This window comes from Passer montanus, unplaced genomic scaffold (assembly GCF_014805655.1).
Source record: "Passer montanus isolate IOZ18808 unplaced genomic scaffold, ASM1480565v1 scaffold494, whole genome shotgun sequence".
Classification (NCBI taxonomy): domain Eukaryota; kingdom Metazoa; phylum Chordata; class Aves; order Passeriformes; family Passeridae; genus Passer; species Passer montanus.
Window position 1 is genome coordinate 2,956 of NW_024369863.1, and position 20,254 is coordinate 23,209.

General features: G+C 52.2%; 2 protein-coding genes and 1 pseudogene across 2 annotated transcripts; 2 read left to right on the plus strand and 1 right to left on the minus strand.

Moving 5' to 3' along the window:
- Positions 1-462: 462 nt before the first annotated feature.
- Positions 463-1,212, minus strand: LOC120508789 (annotated as a pseudogene).
- A 2,376-nt stretch (positions 1,213-3,588) lies between these two features.
- On the plus strand, positions 3,589-6,091 carry LOC120508791 (erythroblast NAD(P)(+)--arginine ADP-ribosyltransferase-like). The gene is made up of 3 exons (XM_039722704.1): positions 3,589-3,615; positions 4,644-5,439; positions 5,880-6,091. Exons 1-2 carry the CDS (start codon positions 3,589-3,591, stop codon positions 5,436-5,438), a joined length of 822 nt encoding a protein of 273 aa, XP_039578638.1. The 3' UTR covers position 5,439; positions 5,880-6,091.
- Positions 6,092-15,909: 9,818 nt separating this feature from the next.
- LOC120508790 (NAD(P)(+)--arginine ADP-ribosyltransferase 2-like) lies at positions 15,910-16,659 on the plus strand. The gene has a single exon (XM_039722703.1). It carries the CDS (start codon positions 15,910-15,912, stop codon positions 16,657-16,659), a length of 750 nt encoding a protein of 249 aa, XP_039578637.1.
- The last annotated feature ends 3,595 nt before the right edge of the window (positions 16,660-20,254 follow it).

Below are 20,254 nucleotides of genomic sequence, written 5' to 3' on the forward strand. Positions count from 1 at the left end.
TGCCTTTGGTGGGGAGTGACAGGGTCGATATGGGGGTTCCTGTCTCTGTCCCTCTTCCTGTTGTCCAGTGATAGGGGTGACCCTATCCGTGTTCCCTCCCAGAAGGGGATGGATCCCCATCTCTGTGCCCTGTCATGCGCGTTCCTGTCCCCATGCCCACAATGGGTGTCCCCAAATTTGGTGTCCCCAGCATCTGTTGTCCCTGTCCACAAACTCTCAGTGAGTGTCTCCACCCCCTGTGCCATGTCATGGGTGTCCCCTTTACACTGTTGGTGCCCCCAGCATTGGGTATCCCTGTCCCTGTTTCCAGCTGCGGATATCCATATCCCACCACACGCAGTGGATGCCCCTGTCCCTCATCCCCAGTGAGTGTCATTGTCCCCTGTGCCTTATCATGGCTGTCCCCAAGGCCACAGTGGGTGGGTGTCCCCATCACCCCAGGCTGTCCTCTGTGCTGTCAACTCACAGCCACGCGCAGCTGTATTCGCTGAAGGTCCCAGTGAAGCGGAGACTAATCCTTGTCTTCTTCTCATTCTGGGTGACTTTGGTGACCTTGAAGGTCTCAAAGGGTGGGATCAACACCTCACGGTTGCTAGGCTAGAAGGAAAAAGCCTGGATGTCCATACTGTGGCACATGTGAACCTCAATTATGGTGTCTGTTCCGTATTTCTGGGTGGTCTCTTTGCTCAGTGACGCCGACGTGAATTGACCAAACCGGACCCTCTGACCACGCCATGCCTGGAACTGGACATCACGCACACCCAGGAATACGTGGTGACACTGCCCATTCTGAGCGTGCCTCAGCATCACCAGGTCCTCAGTCAGCAGGAAATGCAGCGTTTTGAAGTGGAATTTGTTCTGGTATTCCTGGTGGGAACGCCCAGCCACACTCACGGCCACGTTGAACTCCTTGTATAGGTACATCATTGTGTAGGCCATGACAGCAACTGCCTGCCATGGGGACACCAGAGAGGACACAGGACAGCCCCGTTTGTGCCACTCAGCATGAGCATGAAACCAGCTCCAGGCAAAGTGAGGATTCAGCTGGTACTCGGAGTTGTGGAGGGCTGGCAAGGCCACATTCATGGCGTGGCTGCAGTCCCAGTACTGGTCATCGAAGGAGTCCCGGGCCATGTCCAGGGGCACCACCTTGAGGGCCATGGTGGCCACGGTCATTGCCAGCAGTGCCAGGGTGTAAGGCAGGAGGGCCATGGCAGGGAGGAGCCACCATGAGCAGTGTGGGACACTGGGGGAAAAAGAGTGGCACACTGAGGGGACAATTGGGGCACACTGGAGTACGTGGGAAGGGTTCCTCCCTGAGGGGCTGAGGAGGGGAACTGGTTTCAACTGGGGGTGGGGGCCAGCTTCAGCTAGAAGTCCCCTGGAGACATCCTGAGATGCTGATCCCAAATCCTGGGGTCATTCCTGGACTCTCCTCAGAACCGCAGGACAACAATTCCACTCCCATGGTCCCATGTCCTCAACCCTTAGTGTCCTCCTAGAACCCCAGAAAATTATATCAAATTCTGAGGTCATTCCCTGTCCCCCCAGCAATGCCCCCCGGACCCCAATCCCACTCCCACAATGCCCCCCCCGGATCCCACTTCTATGTCCTACCCAGTGTCATTCCTTGATCCACCAGCCCCACAACCCTACTCCCAGTCCTGTGTCCCTTCCCCCAGTAGTGTCACCCAGGCCCAAACCCTGGGAACAATCCCTGACCTCTCCAGTGTCCCCTCAGTGTTCCACCAGCCCCCCCGTCCCAATCCCAGTCCTGTGTTTACCCTTCCATTTTCTCCCCAGCGCTCCCCATGATCTCAAGCCTGCACCCAATCCTCTGCAACCCTCTTGCAACACCTCTGGGACTTCACCTAAATTTCTAAAGCCACTCCCTCACCTCCCCAGTGTCCCCCAGGTCCCTCTCCCAGACCCAAAACCCGCTCCATGTCCCATTACCCATTTCATGGCACTCCAGGATCCCAACCCAAATCCAGGGGTCACCACCTGCCCCACAACATCCCCCTGGAGTGCCCCATGGCCCCTCTGCGTAATCCGAGGCTCATGTCCCCCCCTCAACTGTCACCAGTGTTCCCCAGCTGGGGAGAATAAATTCCAGCTTTCTGCTACCTCAGTTCCATCAGGGAGTTGCCCGAAATTCCAAAACCGAAGTCCACCACAGCGAACTCCCTGATGTAATTGAGGTATCAGAAAGCTAGAATTCTTTATCAGCTCAGACGCACAGCAGACGTCTCCTGGTCTTGCATGTCAGGGGGCATTTTACCATGGGGTATTTGTCCATTGTAACTATAAGTATTTATTGAAAGGGGCTTCTTAGCTAATGCAGTTACATCACTTTCTCTGGAAAAAATTGCATGGTTCTGCCTTTTTCTGGAAGTCCTTTTATAGTACTGGAGAGTCATCCAAAGGGGTTTCTGGGTGTGGTTTTCACTGAGTGCCCCAATATACTAGATGACTTTTCTTGCAACTTCTGCTTTTTGCAAGCACTGCTCCTTCTGTGGTCCAGAATTTGCAAAAGACCCTCACTGGATCTCCCTTTATCTGTTTCTGCATGGATTCCATCCACGTTCATCCTGGCTAGCCACACTTCTACATCCTTTCCTTGCTTTTGCCCATTCATCTATAAGTTCTACTCAGCACCATTAAGGAATGTGTAACTGTCTGCTCTCTCTCTTATTGCTCACCCCCCAAGACCCCAATCCCACCGTCCCGTGTTCCCCCAGTTCCTCCCAGTCCCACTCCCCATGGCTCACTGAGTTGCTGACACACCTCAGATACGAAATGGAGTCCCCTATCGGATGACATCCCTTTAGGCACCTTCAGCCTGGGGATGGTCTGTTGGGGGATGGCTTCCCTCGCCTTGTTGCTGTGGCAGGGGAAGGTCTGGACCCCAAAAAAGGGATCCACCATCACCAGGAGACACCTGAGCCTATGTTGTCATGGTAGCTCAGAAAATGCATTTGCCAGTAATCTCTGGGAGTGTTTCCTCTTTCAGTGATGCCTGGAGGTGATGGTGTTGAATTCAAAGGGCTCTTTTGAAAACATATCGGACATTGCTCTGTAACAGACATGAAAAGTTTGTCCTATGGGACACTGAGGATCTGAGGCCACAGACTGATCCCCATTGCATCGATTCCCCAGAGCATTGCTGGTGCTTTTCTCCTTTACAAATTGCAGCATCAGTTGGGGAGGGCCTGACATGGTTATTGGGAGTTACCTCTCACTCACCCACCCACCCAGCCTCTTTATTGTGGGCTTTTAGATAAGCAGCCAATTTTCAATCTGCCCAACTCTATCCAGGCCTCACTTCTAGGGCTGAAATTCCTTTCTCAGGAATTATCACCAGGATGCTTTGTTGCAGAACCTCTCGTGCAGCTTTATTGCAAGTCTATTTCGCACAGGGATACATCAATCCCCAAGCTGGTGTGCCCAGGATTGTAGTATGGCCACTTCTTTGGGCAGCTAGCTGGAATCAAGGAGGGACAATAATTTCAATAGTTTTTGTTTATATCTAATTAGAGATCCCTGTTCTGTAACTGACTTCTTTCTTTCCATATGACTCCATATGGCATGAGCAATGCTCAAAGTGAATGTCAAGTGAGTTCCTACGTTTGCATGAGACTGTGGGAGTTGAATTGGGGGATCTGGGCTGTGAGCAATAAGAGAGAGAAAGAAAGTTTCAGATCCCTCAATAGTACAAAGATTATAGATGAATGGGAAAAAGCAAGAAAAGGAGTGAGAAGTCTGGAAGCCCAGGATGAACGTGGATGGAATCCATGCAGAAACAGATAAAGGGATCTCCAGTGAGGGTCTTTTGCAAATTCTGGACCATAGAAGGAGCAGTGCCTGTAAAAAGCAGAAGTTACAGGAAAGCAGGAAAGGTCATCTGGCATATTGGGGCACTCAGTGAAAACCACCCCCATGATGACCCTCCAGGACCATAAAAGGACTTCCAGAAAAAGGCAGAACCGTGCAAATTATTTCCAGAGAAAATGATCTATCTGTATTAGCTAAGAAGCCCCTTCTAATGAATATTTATAATTGTGGTGGATAAATACCCCATGGCAAAGTCCCCCCTGAATTGCAGAACCAGGAGAGATCTGCTGGGAGTCCAAGCTGATTAAGAATTCTGGTTCTTTGTTCCCTCCAGCTCCATCTGGGAGTTCACTCCGGCTGATTTCAGGTATCTGGCGCTGGGGGACCCTGGTGACACTTGTGGGAGGGACATGGGTCTGGGATTCTGGAGTGGGGCCATGGGGGACTCCAGGGGACATTGTGGGAGCAGGGAGTGACTCCTGGATTTCGGTGGGGGTCCTGGTGTGACATGAAATGGGTAATGGGACTAGGGCCGGGACTTGTAGCAAAAAGATGGACCTGGGGGACACTGGGGCCCGTGAGGGAGTGGCTTTAAGAATTTGGGTGAAGTTCCAGAGGGGCCTGGGATTGCAAGAGGATTGCAGAGGATTGGGAACAGGCTTGAGTTCCTGGGGAGCACTGGGGGGAAAATGGAAGGGTAAACACGGGACTGGCAGCAGTTCCCCTTCTCAGGCCCTCAGGGAGGAACTTTTCCAAGTGTTGCTTTGTGCCCCAATTGTCTCCTCAGTGTGCCCCTCTTTTTCCCCCAGTGTCCCACACTGCTCGTGGTGGCCCCTTCCCACCATGGCCCTCCTGGCTCACAGCCTGGCACTGCTGGCAATGACCGTGGCCATGTGGCCTTCCTGGCTCCACCCAAGGTCTCACCCCTGGACATGGCCCGGGACTCCTTCGATGACCAGTACCAGGGCTGTGTCCCTGCCATGAATGCAAAGTTGCCGGACCTCTACAGCTTCGAGCGCCAGATGAATCTTCTCTTTGCCAGGGGCTGGTATGAGGCTCAGACTGAGTGGCAGAGGCGGGGCTCTCCTGTGTCCCCTCTGGCGTCCCCATGGCATGCCGTGGCTCTCATGGCCTACACGTCGCAGGATGTGCACAAGGAGTTCAACAAGGCCGTGCAAGTGGCGGGGCACTCCCGCCAGGAATACATTAAGCACTTCCACTTCAAAACGCTGCATTTCCTGCTGACCCAGGCACTGGTGACGCTGAGGCATGCTCAGAATGCCCAGTGTTACAATGTGTTCCGGGGCGTGCGTAATATTCGTTTCCAGGCACGGCATGGCCAGAGGGTCCGGTTTGGTCAATTCGCATCGACGTCGCTGAGCGAACCAGTTGCTCTGCAATTTGGGACAGACACAATTTTCAAAGTGCACACATGCCATGGCGCAGATATCCGTCAGTTCTCCATGTTTCCAGGGGAGGAGGAGGTGCTGATCCCGCCATACGAGACCTTTGAGGTCACCGATGTCACCCGGGATGGGAAGATGACATGGATCAGTCTCCACTCCACTGGGACCAGCAGCAAGTACAACTGCGCGTTGCTGTGAGGTGACAGCACAGGGGACAGCCTGGGGCAATGGGGACACCCACTGTGGCTCTGGGGACACCCATGATATGGCACAGGGGACAATGAGACTCACTGGGCATGGGGGACAGGAACATCCCCTGTGTTTGTGGGGGGAAGGACAGCCAGTGCTGGTGACACCAAATTTGGGGACACCCATTGTGGGCACGAGGGCAAGAACATCCATGGCAGGGCACAGGGATGGGGATTCCCAATTCTGGGAAGGGACAGGAACAGCTGGTGAGTGACCATTGGAGCTGGCCATGTGGCCTGGGGGCAGGAGGTATCCAGAGTGCACCAGGAAGAGCAGGCCCAGAAAGTCAGGCTCTGTTTGCACCCCTTTGCCTTCAGCCCCCATTTTGGCCATTCCCAACCCCCCTCACTCTCCACATGGTCTCCCATTATACCCCTCTTTGTCCCACAGATGGGAGCGTCCCCAGGATCTTCTGACCTCTAGGCCACCAAGGTCACCAAGGTCTCTGTGGTCACTGTGGCAGCCGTGGCCACCATCATCACCAAGACTCCCTCAGCTCCAAGGCTACCACAGCCACTGCAACCACTGCGCCCGCCAAGGCCTTTGTGGAAACAATTCTGTTAAATATTTCAATCATAACAATTCCATTAAATAAATCTGACAAAGCCAGCAAAACCTGAGAATTCCTAAACAGCCCACCATGACCCCGCTGACCTACCGAGCACCTCTACCCACCATAACCTCCCACCCACGACATCCTGTCACCTGTCACCTCATGGCCCCCATCTCTCCTGCCACCCCTAGCCCCCATTTTGGCCATTTCCAACCCTCACACTCCCCACATGGTCTCCCATTATACCCCTCTTTGTCCCACAGATGGGAGCGTCCCCAGGATCTTCTGACCTCTAGGCCACCAAGGTCACCAAGGTCTCTGTGGTCACTGTGGCAGCCGTGGCCACCATCATCACCAAGACTCCCTCAGCTCCAAGGCTACCACAGCCACTGCAACCACTGTGCCCGCCAAGGCCTTTGTGGAAACAATTCTGTTAAATATTTAAATCATAAGAATTCCATTAAATAAATCTGACAAAGCCAGCAAAACCTGAGAATTCCTAAACAGGGCTCAATGTCACTCCCTACACCAACACTGGTGGGAGCATCTCTTTCTCTCAGCCTCAAGGAGGACCTTGGGGAGCATCCCCTTCATGAGGGAGGAACCTGACACACATTTCATTTCCAGCACGAGCAGGGGAGAGGAATCTTTGTCTGAGAGGGGACTGGATATTCGCAGGGTCAAGTGATTACAGCCAGGCCCAGCTCTGGTGGTTTACCCTCAGTTCTCAGGTCGGGGCAGTCCCCAGTGTCTGTCCAGGCTGGGAGGAACCTGCTGGAGCAGCTCTGGAAAAGCACCTGGGGGTCCTGGTGGGTGACCATTGGAGCTGGCCATGTGACCTGGGGGCAGGAGGTATCCCGAGTGTACCAGGAAGAGCAGACCCAGAAAGTCAGGCTCTGTTTGCACCCCTTTGCCTTCCCTGTGAGGCCCATCAGGAGTGCTGTGTCTAGCTCTGTCCAGTGCTGTATCCAGTTCTGCCCAGTGCCATGTCCATTTATGAGCTGCTCTGGACCCAAGCCTTTGCTCAGCGATGACGCTGCCTGAGCTGGCAGGTTGGGCCTGGGGCCCACTCTGGGTCCTTCCAGCCCGACCCATTCTGGGATTTGGGGATTCTGGAAGTTGTGGTTTGGGAATTGTCCACCGGAGGGCAGCAGTGAGCACAGGAAATCAGCGGCACTGCGCATGCGCCGCCCCCAGCTGCAGTTCTAGGAACCAACAGCAGGCGGCAGCACGAGCTGCTGGCACTGCTGAGCGTCCGCCCCATCCCGGCCCGGGGCTCTGCAATGGTTTGGGATGGAGCGACCTTAAAGCCCGTGCGGTGCCAGCCCTGCCATGGGCAGGGACATCTTCCCCCTTGAATTGCGGAAAAGGAAATCTACTCTACAACTTTTGCAAAAGTCGTAATGCCGCTATGTTTATACAGTTCTGGTCGCATGTGGGGATCGCTCCCATCAAAAAGACGTGTACCTCTGGGAACTCCAGATCCCTTTATCTTTCTTACTAATCCGTATGCATGGGATTTCACAACAGGTTCATAAATATTCATTTTACTGATTTCACGTTACACTTGCAGCTAGTTTTTTATCAGAAAATACAGAAAGAACTCCTGGGTCATTCTGTGCTGTTTCCTGCATCCTCTCCATCTGTTTCAGAGTTCAAGGAGCCCTTCCTTATCTCTGACCTTTAGCTGAAGCAGGTTCTTAGAGCATAGTTTTTTGCGAGAACAAGCAGTCAGACCAAACAGCTATGTTTGCACACTACAGTCTTAATTCAAAGATGTACATTTCACCTAAATCAAAATGGATTTCTGCTCTGGAAAATTTCCACTCTGCCTCACCTGGTTCAGGCTGCTCCAGGCCTGTCCCAACCTGGCCTTGGACCCTTCAAGGGATGAGGCAGCCACAGCTTTGTTGTGTGATGTGTAATATGATGACTGACTCTCACAATTAAGGGATTAATATTGTGTGAGTTTTAAGAGAAGTTTTGTTGATGTACACTCATGTTAGTTTCTTGTTTGGGCACTCTCTGTTCTCCTCACAGTCCTCTTTGCCTTCCCCTCTACTGTTGCCACAGGACAGGTTTGGATATCAAGGGGTCAAGGACATGTGGAGGGAGAGCGTGTACCTGTGCCCCTTGCATGGGGCAGTTGGGAATAGGAGAAGCCTGTTACTGGGGAGGCATGGCATGGCAACATCCCACCTCCAATCAGATTGCAAGAAGGTTTCCACCAATGCACAGCAAGGAAGAGTCAACTGGGACACTTTGGGAGGGGTCAGAGATTTATAAGGAAAGTTTTTGAGTATATATGACAGCTTATGAATGTGTATTTGGCTGATTCAACACCAGGGGTATTGGCAGCCAGAGCTGCCATTTTGTGGATGAGCCACTGTCCATTGGTGAAGACCTTCTTGCAGTCTGATTGGAGGTGTTGTCATGCACTCCTGCCCACCAACAGCTTCTCCCATTCCCATCTGCCCCATAAAGGGGCTGAGGTAAACGCCCTCCCTCCACATGACCCTGACACGCTGACAACCAGGACCATACGGGGGCAGCAATTCAGAGGGGGGAAGAGAAAAGTGGAAGAACAGAGGGCGTCAGAATAACAAACGGAAATAACATAACCATACATCAACAAAACTTCTCTTAACATACACAAATATTCATGCCTTAATTGTGAGAGCCAATCATCACATTTCCAATCTATAAGAAAACTGTGGCTGCCACATCCCTTGGAAGGGTTACGGACAGAACTGGACACAGCACTCCTGACATGTCTCCCTGGGCAGGACAGAGTGGCACGGTCACTCCCTGACCTCCTGGCCCTGTTCTTCCCAATGCTCCCTGGATCCCTCCTGGCCCCAGACCACATGGCCAGCTCCACTGGTCAACCACCAACACCCTCAGGTCCTTCTTCAGAGATGCTCCAGCTGGTCCCCGCCAGCCTGGACTGGGGATTGCCGACTGTCAATCCCCAGGGACAGGACCTACCCTTGCCCTCTTCAACCTCCCATTTTCCAGCCTTTAAGGTCCTCCTGAAGTGCAGGATGTGGCAGGATGCTTTGCCTGGAATGTGCCCAAGGGTCAATGCCCCATTTGTGGCCATTGGGGCTGCATTGAGAAGGATCTGGTGCTGATTTTGGTGCTGAATTTGACTAAAACTAGCCCAAATCACCAACCTCGAAGTGAAAATTGAGGGTGAAGCATCAGTGCTGAGCCTGTCAGTCCATCACCTGACCTGGGGAACATCCAGTCCCCTCTCAGACAGAGATTCCTCTCCCCTGTTCCTGCTTGGAATGAAATGTGTGTGAGGTTCCTGCCTCCGGATGGGGATGCTCCCCAGGAGAGGAGGTTGAGAGAAAGAGAAGTTCCCATGAGTGTTGATGTGGGGAGTGACCTCGAGCTCTGTTTAAGAATTTTGATGTTTTGTGGACTGTGACAGATTTATTTAATGGAATTGTTTTGATAGAATTATTTAATAAAATGGCTTTGCACAATGGTCTTGGTGGCCACACTGGCCAGAGTAGCTGTGGTGGCCTTGTGGCCAAGGGAGTCTTGATGATCATGGTGGCCATGGCTGCCACAGTGTCCACAATGACCTTGGTGACCTTGGTGGCTTGGTGTCTCAGAGGATCCTGGTGGCCACTGCCAGGACAACGGTGGCCTGGAGGCATCCTCTGAGTTGCAAAGGGGCCATGGGGATGCTTCCACCTGGGGGACAAAGAGGTGCATAATGGAAGACCATGGGGGGAGTGAAGTGGTCGGGGATGGCCATAATGGGGTGTTAGAGGTGACAGGAGAGATGAGAGCAATGATGTCACAGGTGGCAGGGGATCAAGGGGGCCACAGGGGGGTTAGGGGCCAGGGAGGTCCAGGCATCATGGTGGCCTTAGGGGTGACAGGGGTCAGGGGTTGCAATGAGGTTGACAGGGGGTGACAGGGAGTACCAGGGATGGTCCTGCCCACCCGCATTCAGCACACAGAGTCTGTCCCAACAGCACTGCCTTTGGTGTGGAGGGACAGGATCAGTTCAGGGGTTCCCTGTCTCTGTCCCTGTCCACTCCTGGCAGTAGTGTCCCTGTCCCTTTCCAGACATAGGGGCCTCCATCCTGGTGCTCTGTCATGGGCCTTACCATCCAATAGGTATCCCTAGATTTTGTGTCCCCAGCAAGGGATGTCCCTGTCCCCAAACACTCACTGAGTGTCCTGACACCCTGTGCCCTGTCATGGGTGTCCCCTGCCTACAGCTGGCATCCCCAGCAATGCATGACACTGTCCCCCCACCTCCAGTGAGTGTCCCCAACACTGGGTATCCCTGTACTTGTCTCCAGCCGTGGGCATCCTTGTCCCCCCACCCACAGTGGTGAAGGGACAACTAGGGCACACAGGGGTACATGGGAAAGTTCCTCTTTGAGGGGCTGAGGAGGGAACCTGGTGTCAGCCTGGAGCAGAGCTGAGGGGCAGTTCAGGCCAGAAGACCCATGAACACATCCTGGAATGCTGATCCCAAATCCTGTGGTCATTGCAGATCTCTACAATGTCACTCTGACTCCCAGGACAGCAGTCCCACTCCCATGGACCCATGTCTCCTACCACTGGTTCCCCCCCAGTGGCCCCAAGGCACTTGATCAAATTCCGGGGTCACGCCCTGTCCTCCCAGTATTAGCCCTGTGAATCCCGCCTCTGTTTCCCCTCCAGTGTCATCCCTGTGCCCACCAGCCCCACAATTCCACTCTCAGCCCCATGTCCCTTCCACTTTGTGTCACCACAGCTCCTCTGCAATTCCTCTGCCCAAACCCTGGGGACAATCCCTGACCACCCCAGGGTCCCCTCAGCACTCCACCAGTGCCGAATCCCAATTCCAGTCCTGTGTTTACCCTTCTGATATCGCCCCAGCGCTCCTCTGGACCTCAGTCCTGCTCCCACACCTCTTTAGACCATTTATGAACCCAGGCCCCTCAGGAACTTCACCCAAATTCATAAAGCCACTCCCTCACCCACCCCAGTGTGCCTCTCAGCCCTCTCCCATACCCCAGTCAAGCTGCCAGTCCCATGACTCCTTCAGTGTCAGCCCAGCACCACAACCCAAATCTGGGGATCATCCCCTGCCCCCAGTTTCCCACTGGAGCCCCCCATGGCCCTACTCCACAATCCCTCTCCCACGTCCCTCTCTCAAGTGTCCCCAGGGGTCCCCCCAGCCCACAATACCGAAATCAGCCAGCGAAAACTCCCTGATGGAATTGGAGGTATCCGAAATTCAGAATTCTTCGTCAGCTCAGAATCACAGCAGATCTCTCCTGGTCCTGCAGCTCAAGAGGCGACTTTGCCACAGGGTATTTATCCCCCTTAATTATAAATATTCATTACAATCAGCTTCTTATCTCATACAGAAACAGCACTTTCTCAAGAAATAATTTGCATGGATCCACCTCTTTCTGCAAGTTCCTTTATGGTATTAGAGGGCCATAAAAATGGGGTCTCTGAGGGCCATTTTCACTGAGTGCCCCAATATGCCAGATGACCTCACCTGAAACTTTTGCTTTGGACAAGCTCTGCTCCTTCTGTGTTACAGAAATCACCAGATAACCTCAGTGGAGTTCCCTTTACCTGTTTCTTCATGTGCTCCAGCCATGTTCATGCTGGGTATCCACCCATTTTCATCCTTTTCATGCTTTTGCTGGTCGGTCTTCTGGAGGGCCATAAAAATGGGGTCTCTGAGGGCCATTTTCACTGAGTGCCCCAACATGCCAGATGACCTCACCTGGAACTTTTGCTTTGGGCATGTGCTGCTCCTTCTCTGTTACAGAACTTGCCAAAAAACCCTCAGTGGAGTTCCCTTTACCTGTTTCTTCATGTGCTCCAGCCATGTTCATGCTGGGTATCCACCCATTTTCATCCTTTTCATGCTTTTGCTGGTCGGTCTTTAAGCTCTATCCAGTGCCTTCAGAGGAACTGGAACTTTCTATTTTATTTCTATCAACTCACACTCCAGAGGACCTGTGGGGTGCTTTCCCAAACAACTCAATCAGCCAGGATTGGCCCAGATGAATGTGGGCCATAGCAGTGATGGCTCTCCTGATCCAAGAGGCCAGGAAATCTAATTTGGGACAAAAGTTTATGTTATATACTCTGCTCACTGTAACTGCAAGAAGATGTGAAACAAGGGGAGGAGCTCGCAGTGTTACAAAGAGCTCTGGAACTGGCAGTGAGAAAGAGAGCAAACATAGGAACTCACTTGCCATCTGCTTTGAGCATTGCTCATGCCCATGGAGCCATATGCAATGAAAGAAGTCATTTAACAGCACAGGGCTCTCTCATTAAATGTAAACAACAAATATTGTTCCTCCTTGATTACATCCAGCTGCTGAAAGAAGTGGCCATACTAAAATACAGGTAAGAGCAGCTTGGGGATTGACAAATCCATGTGGGAAATAGATTTACAATAAAGCTGCACAAGAGGTTCCGCAACAAAGCATCCTGGTGTTAATTCCTGAGAAAGGAATTTCACCCCCAGAAGTGAGGCCTGGATAGAGTTGGGCAGATTGAAAATTGGCTGCTTATCTAAAAGCCTACAATAAAGAGGGTGGTTAATCCCAGTAGCCTCCACGTTCATCTTGCATATCCATAGTTTTGCATCCTTTTCTTGCTTTTGCCAGTCAGTCTTTACACTCTGCCGAGACCCTTCAGGGGAACTGAAACTTTCTTTTCTTTCTCCTCTTTTGCACCCACTCCTGCTCCCACTGTCCCACACGCCCCACGTTCCTCCCAGTCCCACTCCCCACAGCTCACTGTGTTGTTGCCACACCTCAGACACCAACTGGGGTCCCCTATCAGATGAAATCCCTGTAGGCACCTTCAGCCTGGGAATGATCTCTTGGAGGAGTGGGTCGGAAGTCACCTGGGGGCCTTCCCCGGCCTTGTTGGTGTGACAGGAGAAGTTCTGGAGCTCCCAAAAAGGAATCCACCAACAACAGGAGATACCTGAGCCCATGTTGGTGTGGTAGCTCAGAAAATCCATTTGCCTGTCACCATTTCCGCTGCTTTTAATGAAAAGATGGGACTATCGTTGGGCTAAGAAGGATTTAGTGCTCAGATAAATGTCATCTCAGAGGTCATGAGATTTTAGAGGAGCAGGCAGTCGGAAATAGCACAAAGTAGTCACAAGTTCTTTGTTGCAAGACACTATGTCACTTTCTAATCTGATGGACAGTTATTTTACTTTTCTAACCTATCACTTTTACTCACTTCCACTCCACTGCAGATGTTTTTACCCTTGGGCTTCTAACTCACGTACACATATATGCTTCTATTATAACTCTTAAACTCTTCACTTACTCTATGCAATCACATTATTGTACTATATACCCTTCACCATCTTACCCAACACAGTTTCTCACTGACTTAAGGCAGTTTCTTAATCACAAATATAGAAACATAAGTTTAGGATTTTTCTACTTAATGTCTGTTTACTTTATTCTTACATCAATTCAAGCTCCTTTCAAGGCTGCAGATCAAACCCTCCTGCATGTGTGGAAGTTTCTATCTTTCCATTTCCCACAGTCAGTAATCCCAGGAGAGTTTCCTCTTTCAGTGATGCCTGGAGGTGATGATTTTGAATCCAAAGGGTTCTTTTGAAAACATAACTGCCATTGCTGTATAACAGACCTGACAATTTTGTCCCATGGACACTGAGGATCTGAGGCCACAGACAGGTCCCCATTGCATGGATTCCCCAGAGCATAACTGGTGCTTTTCTCCTTTACAAATTGCAGCATCAATTGGGGAGGACCTGACCTGATTATTAGGAATTACCTCTCACCCACCCAGCCTCTTTATTGTGGGATTTTAGATAAGCAGCCAATTTTCAATCTGTCCAACTCTATCCAGGCCTCACTTCTGGTGGTGAAATTCCTTTCTCAGGAATTAACACCAGGATGCTTTGCTGTGGATCCTCTCATGCAGCTTTATTACCAGTCTATTTCCCAAACAGATTTTTCAATCCCCGAGCTGTTGTGCCCTGTATTTTAGTATGGCCACTTCTTTCATCAGCTGGATGTAATCAAGGAGGAACAATATTTGTTGTTTACATTTAATCAGAGATCCCCGTGCTGTTAAATGACTTCTTTCATTGCATATGGCTCCATGGGCATGAGCAATGCTCAAAGCAGATGGCAAGCGAGTTCCTATGTTTGCTCTCTTTCTCACTGCCAGTTCCAGAGCTCTTTGTAACACTGCGAGCTCCTCCCCTTGTTCCACGTCTTCTTGCAGTTACAGTGAGCAGAGTATGTACCATAAACTTTTGTTCCAAATTAGATTTCCTGGCCACTTGGATGAGGAGAACCATTGCTGCTACAGCCCACATTCATCTGGGCCAATCCTGGCTGATTGAGTTGTTTGGGAAAGCACCCCACAGGTCTTCTGGAGTGTGAGTTGATAGAAATAAAATAGAAAGTTCCAGTTCCCCTGAAGGCACTGGATAGAGCTTAAAGACTAACTGTCAAACGCATGAAAAGTATGTAAAAATGTGCATATGCAGGATGAACATAGCTGAAGCCCGTGGAGAAACAGGTAAAGAGAACTTCAGTGAGCGCTTTTTGGCAAGTTCTGTAACACAGAAGGAGCAGCACATGCCCAAAGCAAAAGTTTCAGGTGAGGTCATCTGGCATATTGGGGCACTCAGTGAAAATGGCCCTCAGAGACCCCATTTTTATGGCCCTCTAATACCATAAAGGAACTTGCAGAAAGAGGTGGATCCATGCAAATTATTTCTTGAGAAAGTGCTGTTTCTGTATGAGATAAGAAGCTGATTGTAATGAATATTTATAATTAAGGGGGATAAATACCCTGTGGCAAAGTCCCCCCTTGAGCTGCAGGACCAGGAGAGATCTGCTGTGATTCTGAGCTGACGAAGAATTCCGAATTTGTGATACCTCCAATTCCATCAGGGAGTTCACGCCAGCTGATTTCGGTATTGTGGGCTGGGGGGACCCCTGGGGACACTTGAGAGAGGGACGTGGGAGAGGGATTGTGGAGTAGGGCCATGGGGGGCTCCAGTGGGACATGGTGAGCACAGGGGATGACCCCCAGCTTCGGGTTGGTGTCCCGGGCTGACACTGAAGGAGTCATGGGACTGGGAGCCAGTCCTGTGTGTGGGAGAGGGCTGAGAGGCACACTGGGGTGGGTGAGGGAGTGGCTTTATGAATTTGGGTGAGGTTCCTGAAGGGCCTGGGATCATAAATGGTCTAAAGATGTGTGGGAGCAGGACTGAGGTCCAGAGGAGCGCTGGGGCGATATCAGAAGGGTAAACACAGGACTGGGATTGGGATTCGGCACTGGTGGAGTACTGAGGGGATACTGGAGAGTCCTGGGATTGTCCCCAGGGTTTGGGCAGGAGAATTGCAGAGGGGCAGTGGTGACACTATGGAGGAAGAGACATGGGACTGGGAGTGGAATTGTGGGGCTGGTGGGCACCAGGATGACACTGGAGGGGGCACAGAGGTGGGATCTGGGGCGTCACTGCTAGAGGGAGAGGGAGATACCCCATAATTTGGATCAAGTTCCTGGGACTCAGTAAGGGGACACCAGTGGTAGCAGACATAGTACCACGGGTGTGGGATTGCTGTCCTGGGAGGCTGAGGGGTACTGGGGAGTCCAGGAATAACATCGGGATTTGGGATCAGCATTCCAGGATGTGTTCATGCGTCTTCTGGCCTGAGCTGCCCCTCAGCTCTGCTCAAGACAGACACCACGTCCCCTCCTCAGCCCCTCAGGGAGGAACCCTTCCCACGTACCCCTGTGTGTCTTAAGTGTCCCCTGTTTCCCCCTTTTTTCCTCAGTGTCCCACCCAACTCCTGGTGGTCCCTGTCTGCCATGGCCCTCCTGGCTCACACCCTGGCACTGCTGGCAATGACCGTGGCCACCACGGCCATCAAGGTGGTGCCCCTGGACATGGCCCAGGACTCCTTTGATGACCAGTATCAGGGTTGTGGCCCTGCCATGACCACAACATTGCCATCCCTCTACAACTTTGAGTTCCAGAAGAATCCTCTCTTTGCCCAGACCTGGGTGAAGGCCAAGACTGAGTGGCACACGCGGGGCTCCCCCGTGTCCCCTCTGTCATCCCCAGCCCAGGCCGTTGCTGTCATGGCCTACACAATGAAGTATCTGTACAAGGAGTTCAATGCAGCTGTGCACGTGGCGGGGCGCTCCCGCCAGGAATACCGGAACAACTTCCACTTCAAAATGCTGCATTTCCTGCTGACCCAGGCACTGGTGTCACTGAGGCATGCTCAGAAGGGGCAGTGTCACCGTGTGTTCCGGGGCGTGCGTGACATTCATTTCAAGGCACGGCAAGGCCAGAGGGTCCGGTTTGGTCAATTTACATCGACATCGCTGAGTAAAGAGATTGCTCTGCAGTTTGGGACAGGCACCATATTCGAGGTTCACACGTGCCATGGCATGGCCATCCAGCAGTTCTCCATGTATCCAGAGGAAAAAGAGGTGCTGATCCCGCCATACGAGACCTTTGAGGTCACCCAAATCATCTGGGATGGGAAGAGGACACTGATCTGGCTCCGCTCCACCGGGACCTTCAGCAAACATAACTGCGCGTTGCTGTGAGGTGACCACAGGGGACAGCCAGGGGGGATGCAGACAACCACTGTGGCCTTGGGGTCACCCATTATAAGGCTCTCAGGACCATGACTCTCACTGCACATGGGGGACAGTGACAGGGGCAACCACTGTGTGTGGGCAGACAAGGATACCCACAGCTGGGGACAAAGACAGGGATACCCAGAGCTGGGGACACCCACTGACAGTGTGGAGACTGGGACACCCAGTGCTGGAGACAACCACCGTTGTCAGACAACACACATGACAGGACACAGGAATCCCTGCCACCTGTGGGGATGCTCACTGAGAGTTTGGAGACAGGGACACCCCATACTGGGGACAACAAGTCTGGGGACACCCACTGTCGGCATAGGGAAAGGAACACCCATGACAGGGCACAGGGAAGGGGACCCCCATATCTGGGGGGGACCGGAACAGGGACATCCCTTCAGGTAAGGCCAGGGACAGGGACAGATACAGAGACAGAAACAGGGACATCCCAGTATTGAGCCTGTCCCTCCCCACCAAAGGCAGTTCTGTGGGGTTGGGCCTTCTGTGCTAGATGTGGGTGGACCAGGACCCTCCATGGCACTTCCTGAAACCCTGTCACCTCCTGCCACCTGCTATGGCACTCCCTGACTACCCCTAACCCCTGTCACCTCTAAGCCCACCTTGATACCTCTTACACCCCTGGACCCCATACCCCTCCCTGACACCCTGTCACCAGTCACCTCATAGCCTCCATCTCTCCTGTCACGCCTAACCCCCCCTTATGGCTGTCCCTGACTCCCACTCCATCCATGGTCCCCCTGACCCCCTCTTTGTCCCCCAGGTGAAAGCATCCCCATGGCCTCCTTCCACGTCAGAGGACTCCTCCTGGACACTGCATGTCTGGAAGTGGCCACTGGGATGCTCCAACTCACAAGGCCACCAGGGCCACAGGCTCACTGTGGTTACTGTGGTCACTGTGGCAACCAAGGCAACCATGGATGCCAAGGTCACTGCCAGTCCTGTGGCCACCATGATCAGCAAGACCGCCAAAACCACCAGGGAAATAAGACTCCAAAAGCTACTAAGGCCAGCACTGCCACCATGACCACCTTGGCAGTTATTGCCACCATGAGGTCTCTGGGGCCACCACTGTCACTATTGCAACTGCGACCACCACAGCCACTCTGACCCCATGGTCACAATAACCACCAAGGCCACTGTGACCACCTTGATCATCAGGACTGCAGGAGCCACAGGACTACCACAGCCACTGGGACCGCTGTGCCCACCAAGGCAATTGTGCAAAACAATTCCATTAAATAATTCTATCCAAACAATTGTATTGAGTAAATTTGTCACAGCCATCCAAAGGTGACATTTCCTAAGCAGGGCTCAATGTCACTTCCCAGAACAACACTCGTGGGAGCATGTCTTTCTCTCAGCCTTGTGGAGGATCCTTGGGGAACAATCCTTTCCTGAGTCAGGAACCTCACAGGCATTTCATTCCAAGCAGGAACAGGGGAGAGGAATCTCTGTCTGAGAGGGGACTGAACATTCCCAGGGTCAGATGATGCACAGCCATGCCCAACTCTGGTGTTTCATCCTCAGTTGTCAATTTGGGTTGGGTGTTTGGGCTGGTTTTAGGCCAATTCAGCACCAAAACCAGCATGAGACCAGGCTGCACTCAGTGCAGCCCCAGTGGCCACAAATGGGGCATTGACCCTTGGTCATATTCCAGGCAGAGCATCCTGCCTCATCCTGCACCTCAGAGGGAACTCAAAGCCTGGATATATGCTGTGATTCTGTGATTCTGTGAAACTGGGAGGTTCAAGAGAGGGAGGGCAGGTCCTGCCTCTGGAGAGGGACAGTCCCCAGTGCCCATCCAGGCGGAGGGAGATCTGCTGGAGCAGCTCTAGAGAAGGACCTGGCATGCTGGTGGGTGACCATTGGAGCAGGCCATGTGGCATGTAACCAGGAGAGATCCAGGGGTTTTTGGGAAGAGCAGGGCCAGGAGGTCAAAAATGTTCCTGTCCCTGCCCTTCCCAGGGAGGCACATTGTGAGTGCCGTGTCCAGCTCTATCCGGTGCCATGTCCAGCTCTGCCAAGTGCTGTGTCCAGTTCTGGGCTGGTCTAGACCCAATCCTTTGCTCAGCGATGACGCTGCCTGAGCTGGGAGGTTGGGCCAGGTGCTCACTATGCATCCTTCCAGCCTGACCCATTCTGGGATTTGGGGATTCTGGCAGTTGTGGTTTGGGAATTGTCCACAGGAGGGCAGCAGCAAGAGCAGGGTGGAAAATCAGCAGCATAGTGCATGTGCTGCCTCCAGCTGCAGTTCTAGGAACCATCAGCAGGCGGCAGCACGAGCTGCTGGCGCTGCTGAGCGCCCGCCCCATCCTGGCCCGGGGGGCTCTGCAATGGTTTGGGATGGAGCGACCTTAAATCCTGTCCAGTGCCAGCCCTGCCATGGGAAGGGACCTCTTCCCCTGGGCCAGACTGCTCCAGGGCCCATCCAGCCTTCCTTTGGACCCTTCCCAGGATGGGGCAGCCAGAACTTTGGTATAGAAGGGTAATAGGATGATTGACTCTTCCAATCAAGGGATGAATATTGTGTGTATGTTAGCAGAAGTTTTGTTGATGTATGGTATGTTATTGTGGTTGTTTGGATACCCACTGCTCTCCCCACAGTCTCCTTTCCCCCTCTCTGTACTGTTGCCACTGGATGGCCCTGGTTTCCAGGGTTGTCACAGATATGTGGAGGGAGGGCGTGTACCTGTGCCCCTGGCACTGGGCTGTTGGGAATGGGAGAAGCTGTTGCTGGGGAGGCGTGGCATGGCAACACCTAACCTCCAATCAGACTGCGGGAAGGTCTTCACCAATGGACAGCAAGGGAGAGTCAACTGGCAGGCTTTGGGAGGACTCAGGGATATTGAACATTTTTTTTAACATGTATGACTACTTATAAATATATATTTGGCTGATGCAACACCAGGGGTATAAAAGGCAGAGCTGCCATTTTGTGGATGAGACTGGCTGCAGCTAAGAATGCCATTTAGGATTCAAGAGGAACAACATTTTTGCTATCTACCTTTTGAGCAGAAAAATTCACCTTGTAAGAGGTTTACTTGCACAAAGGAGACAGAAGAGTCCCGTTTTTTTTTAAAGAAAAAAGCAACAGGCCATGGGCAATTTCCCATGGGGTCTCTCAAATTGCTGGATGATGCAGCCTCCTTTTTATCCCAATTTCCCAACCATATCTCCCACTCCCCTTCCCCATTGGCTGAGGTATTCGGAAGGTGCACACTTCCCAATCCAGCTTCTACATGTCCCCCTTGCTACACACCTCACCCTTCTATAACACAGACACATGACCATTAAAATGAGCTTTAACTTCACCCTGAGTGGGAAAATCAATATTCCTAAGTGTCTTAAGTCTTTGTTCTTCTTCTTGAAGTTCAGGAATTTCGCGGGACCTTGTCTGAGCAGTGGTCCGTGTCAAAGAAGAACATTTTCTGAAACTGATAGTTTGTCCAGTCACTTCCTTATCTACAAGTCCCAGGCCGTATGTACCACCAGATTCACAAAATCTGTAAAGAAACATGCCTCTTATTTC

Excerpts from the sequence above, each read along its gene's own strand:
- LOC120508791 (XM_039722704.1), top strand. The coding sequence starts at position 3,589 with ATGAGCAATGCTCAAAGTGAATGTCAA. Across the intron at positions 3,616-4,643 it reads ATGCTCAAAGTGAATGTCAA|TGTCCCACACTGCTCGTGGT; the intron begins GTGAGTTCCTAC and ends TTTTTCCCCCAG.
- LOC120508790 (XM_039722703.1), top strand. The coding sequence starts at position 15,910 with ATGGCCCTCCTGGCTCACACCCTGGCACTGCTGGCAATGACCGTGGCC.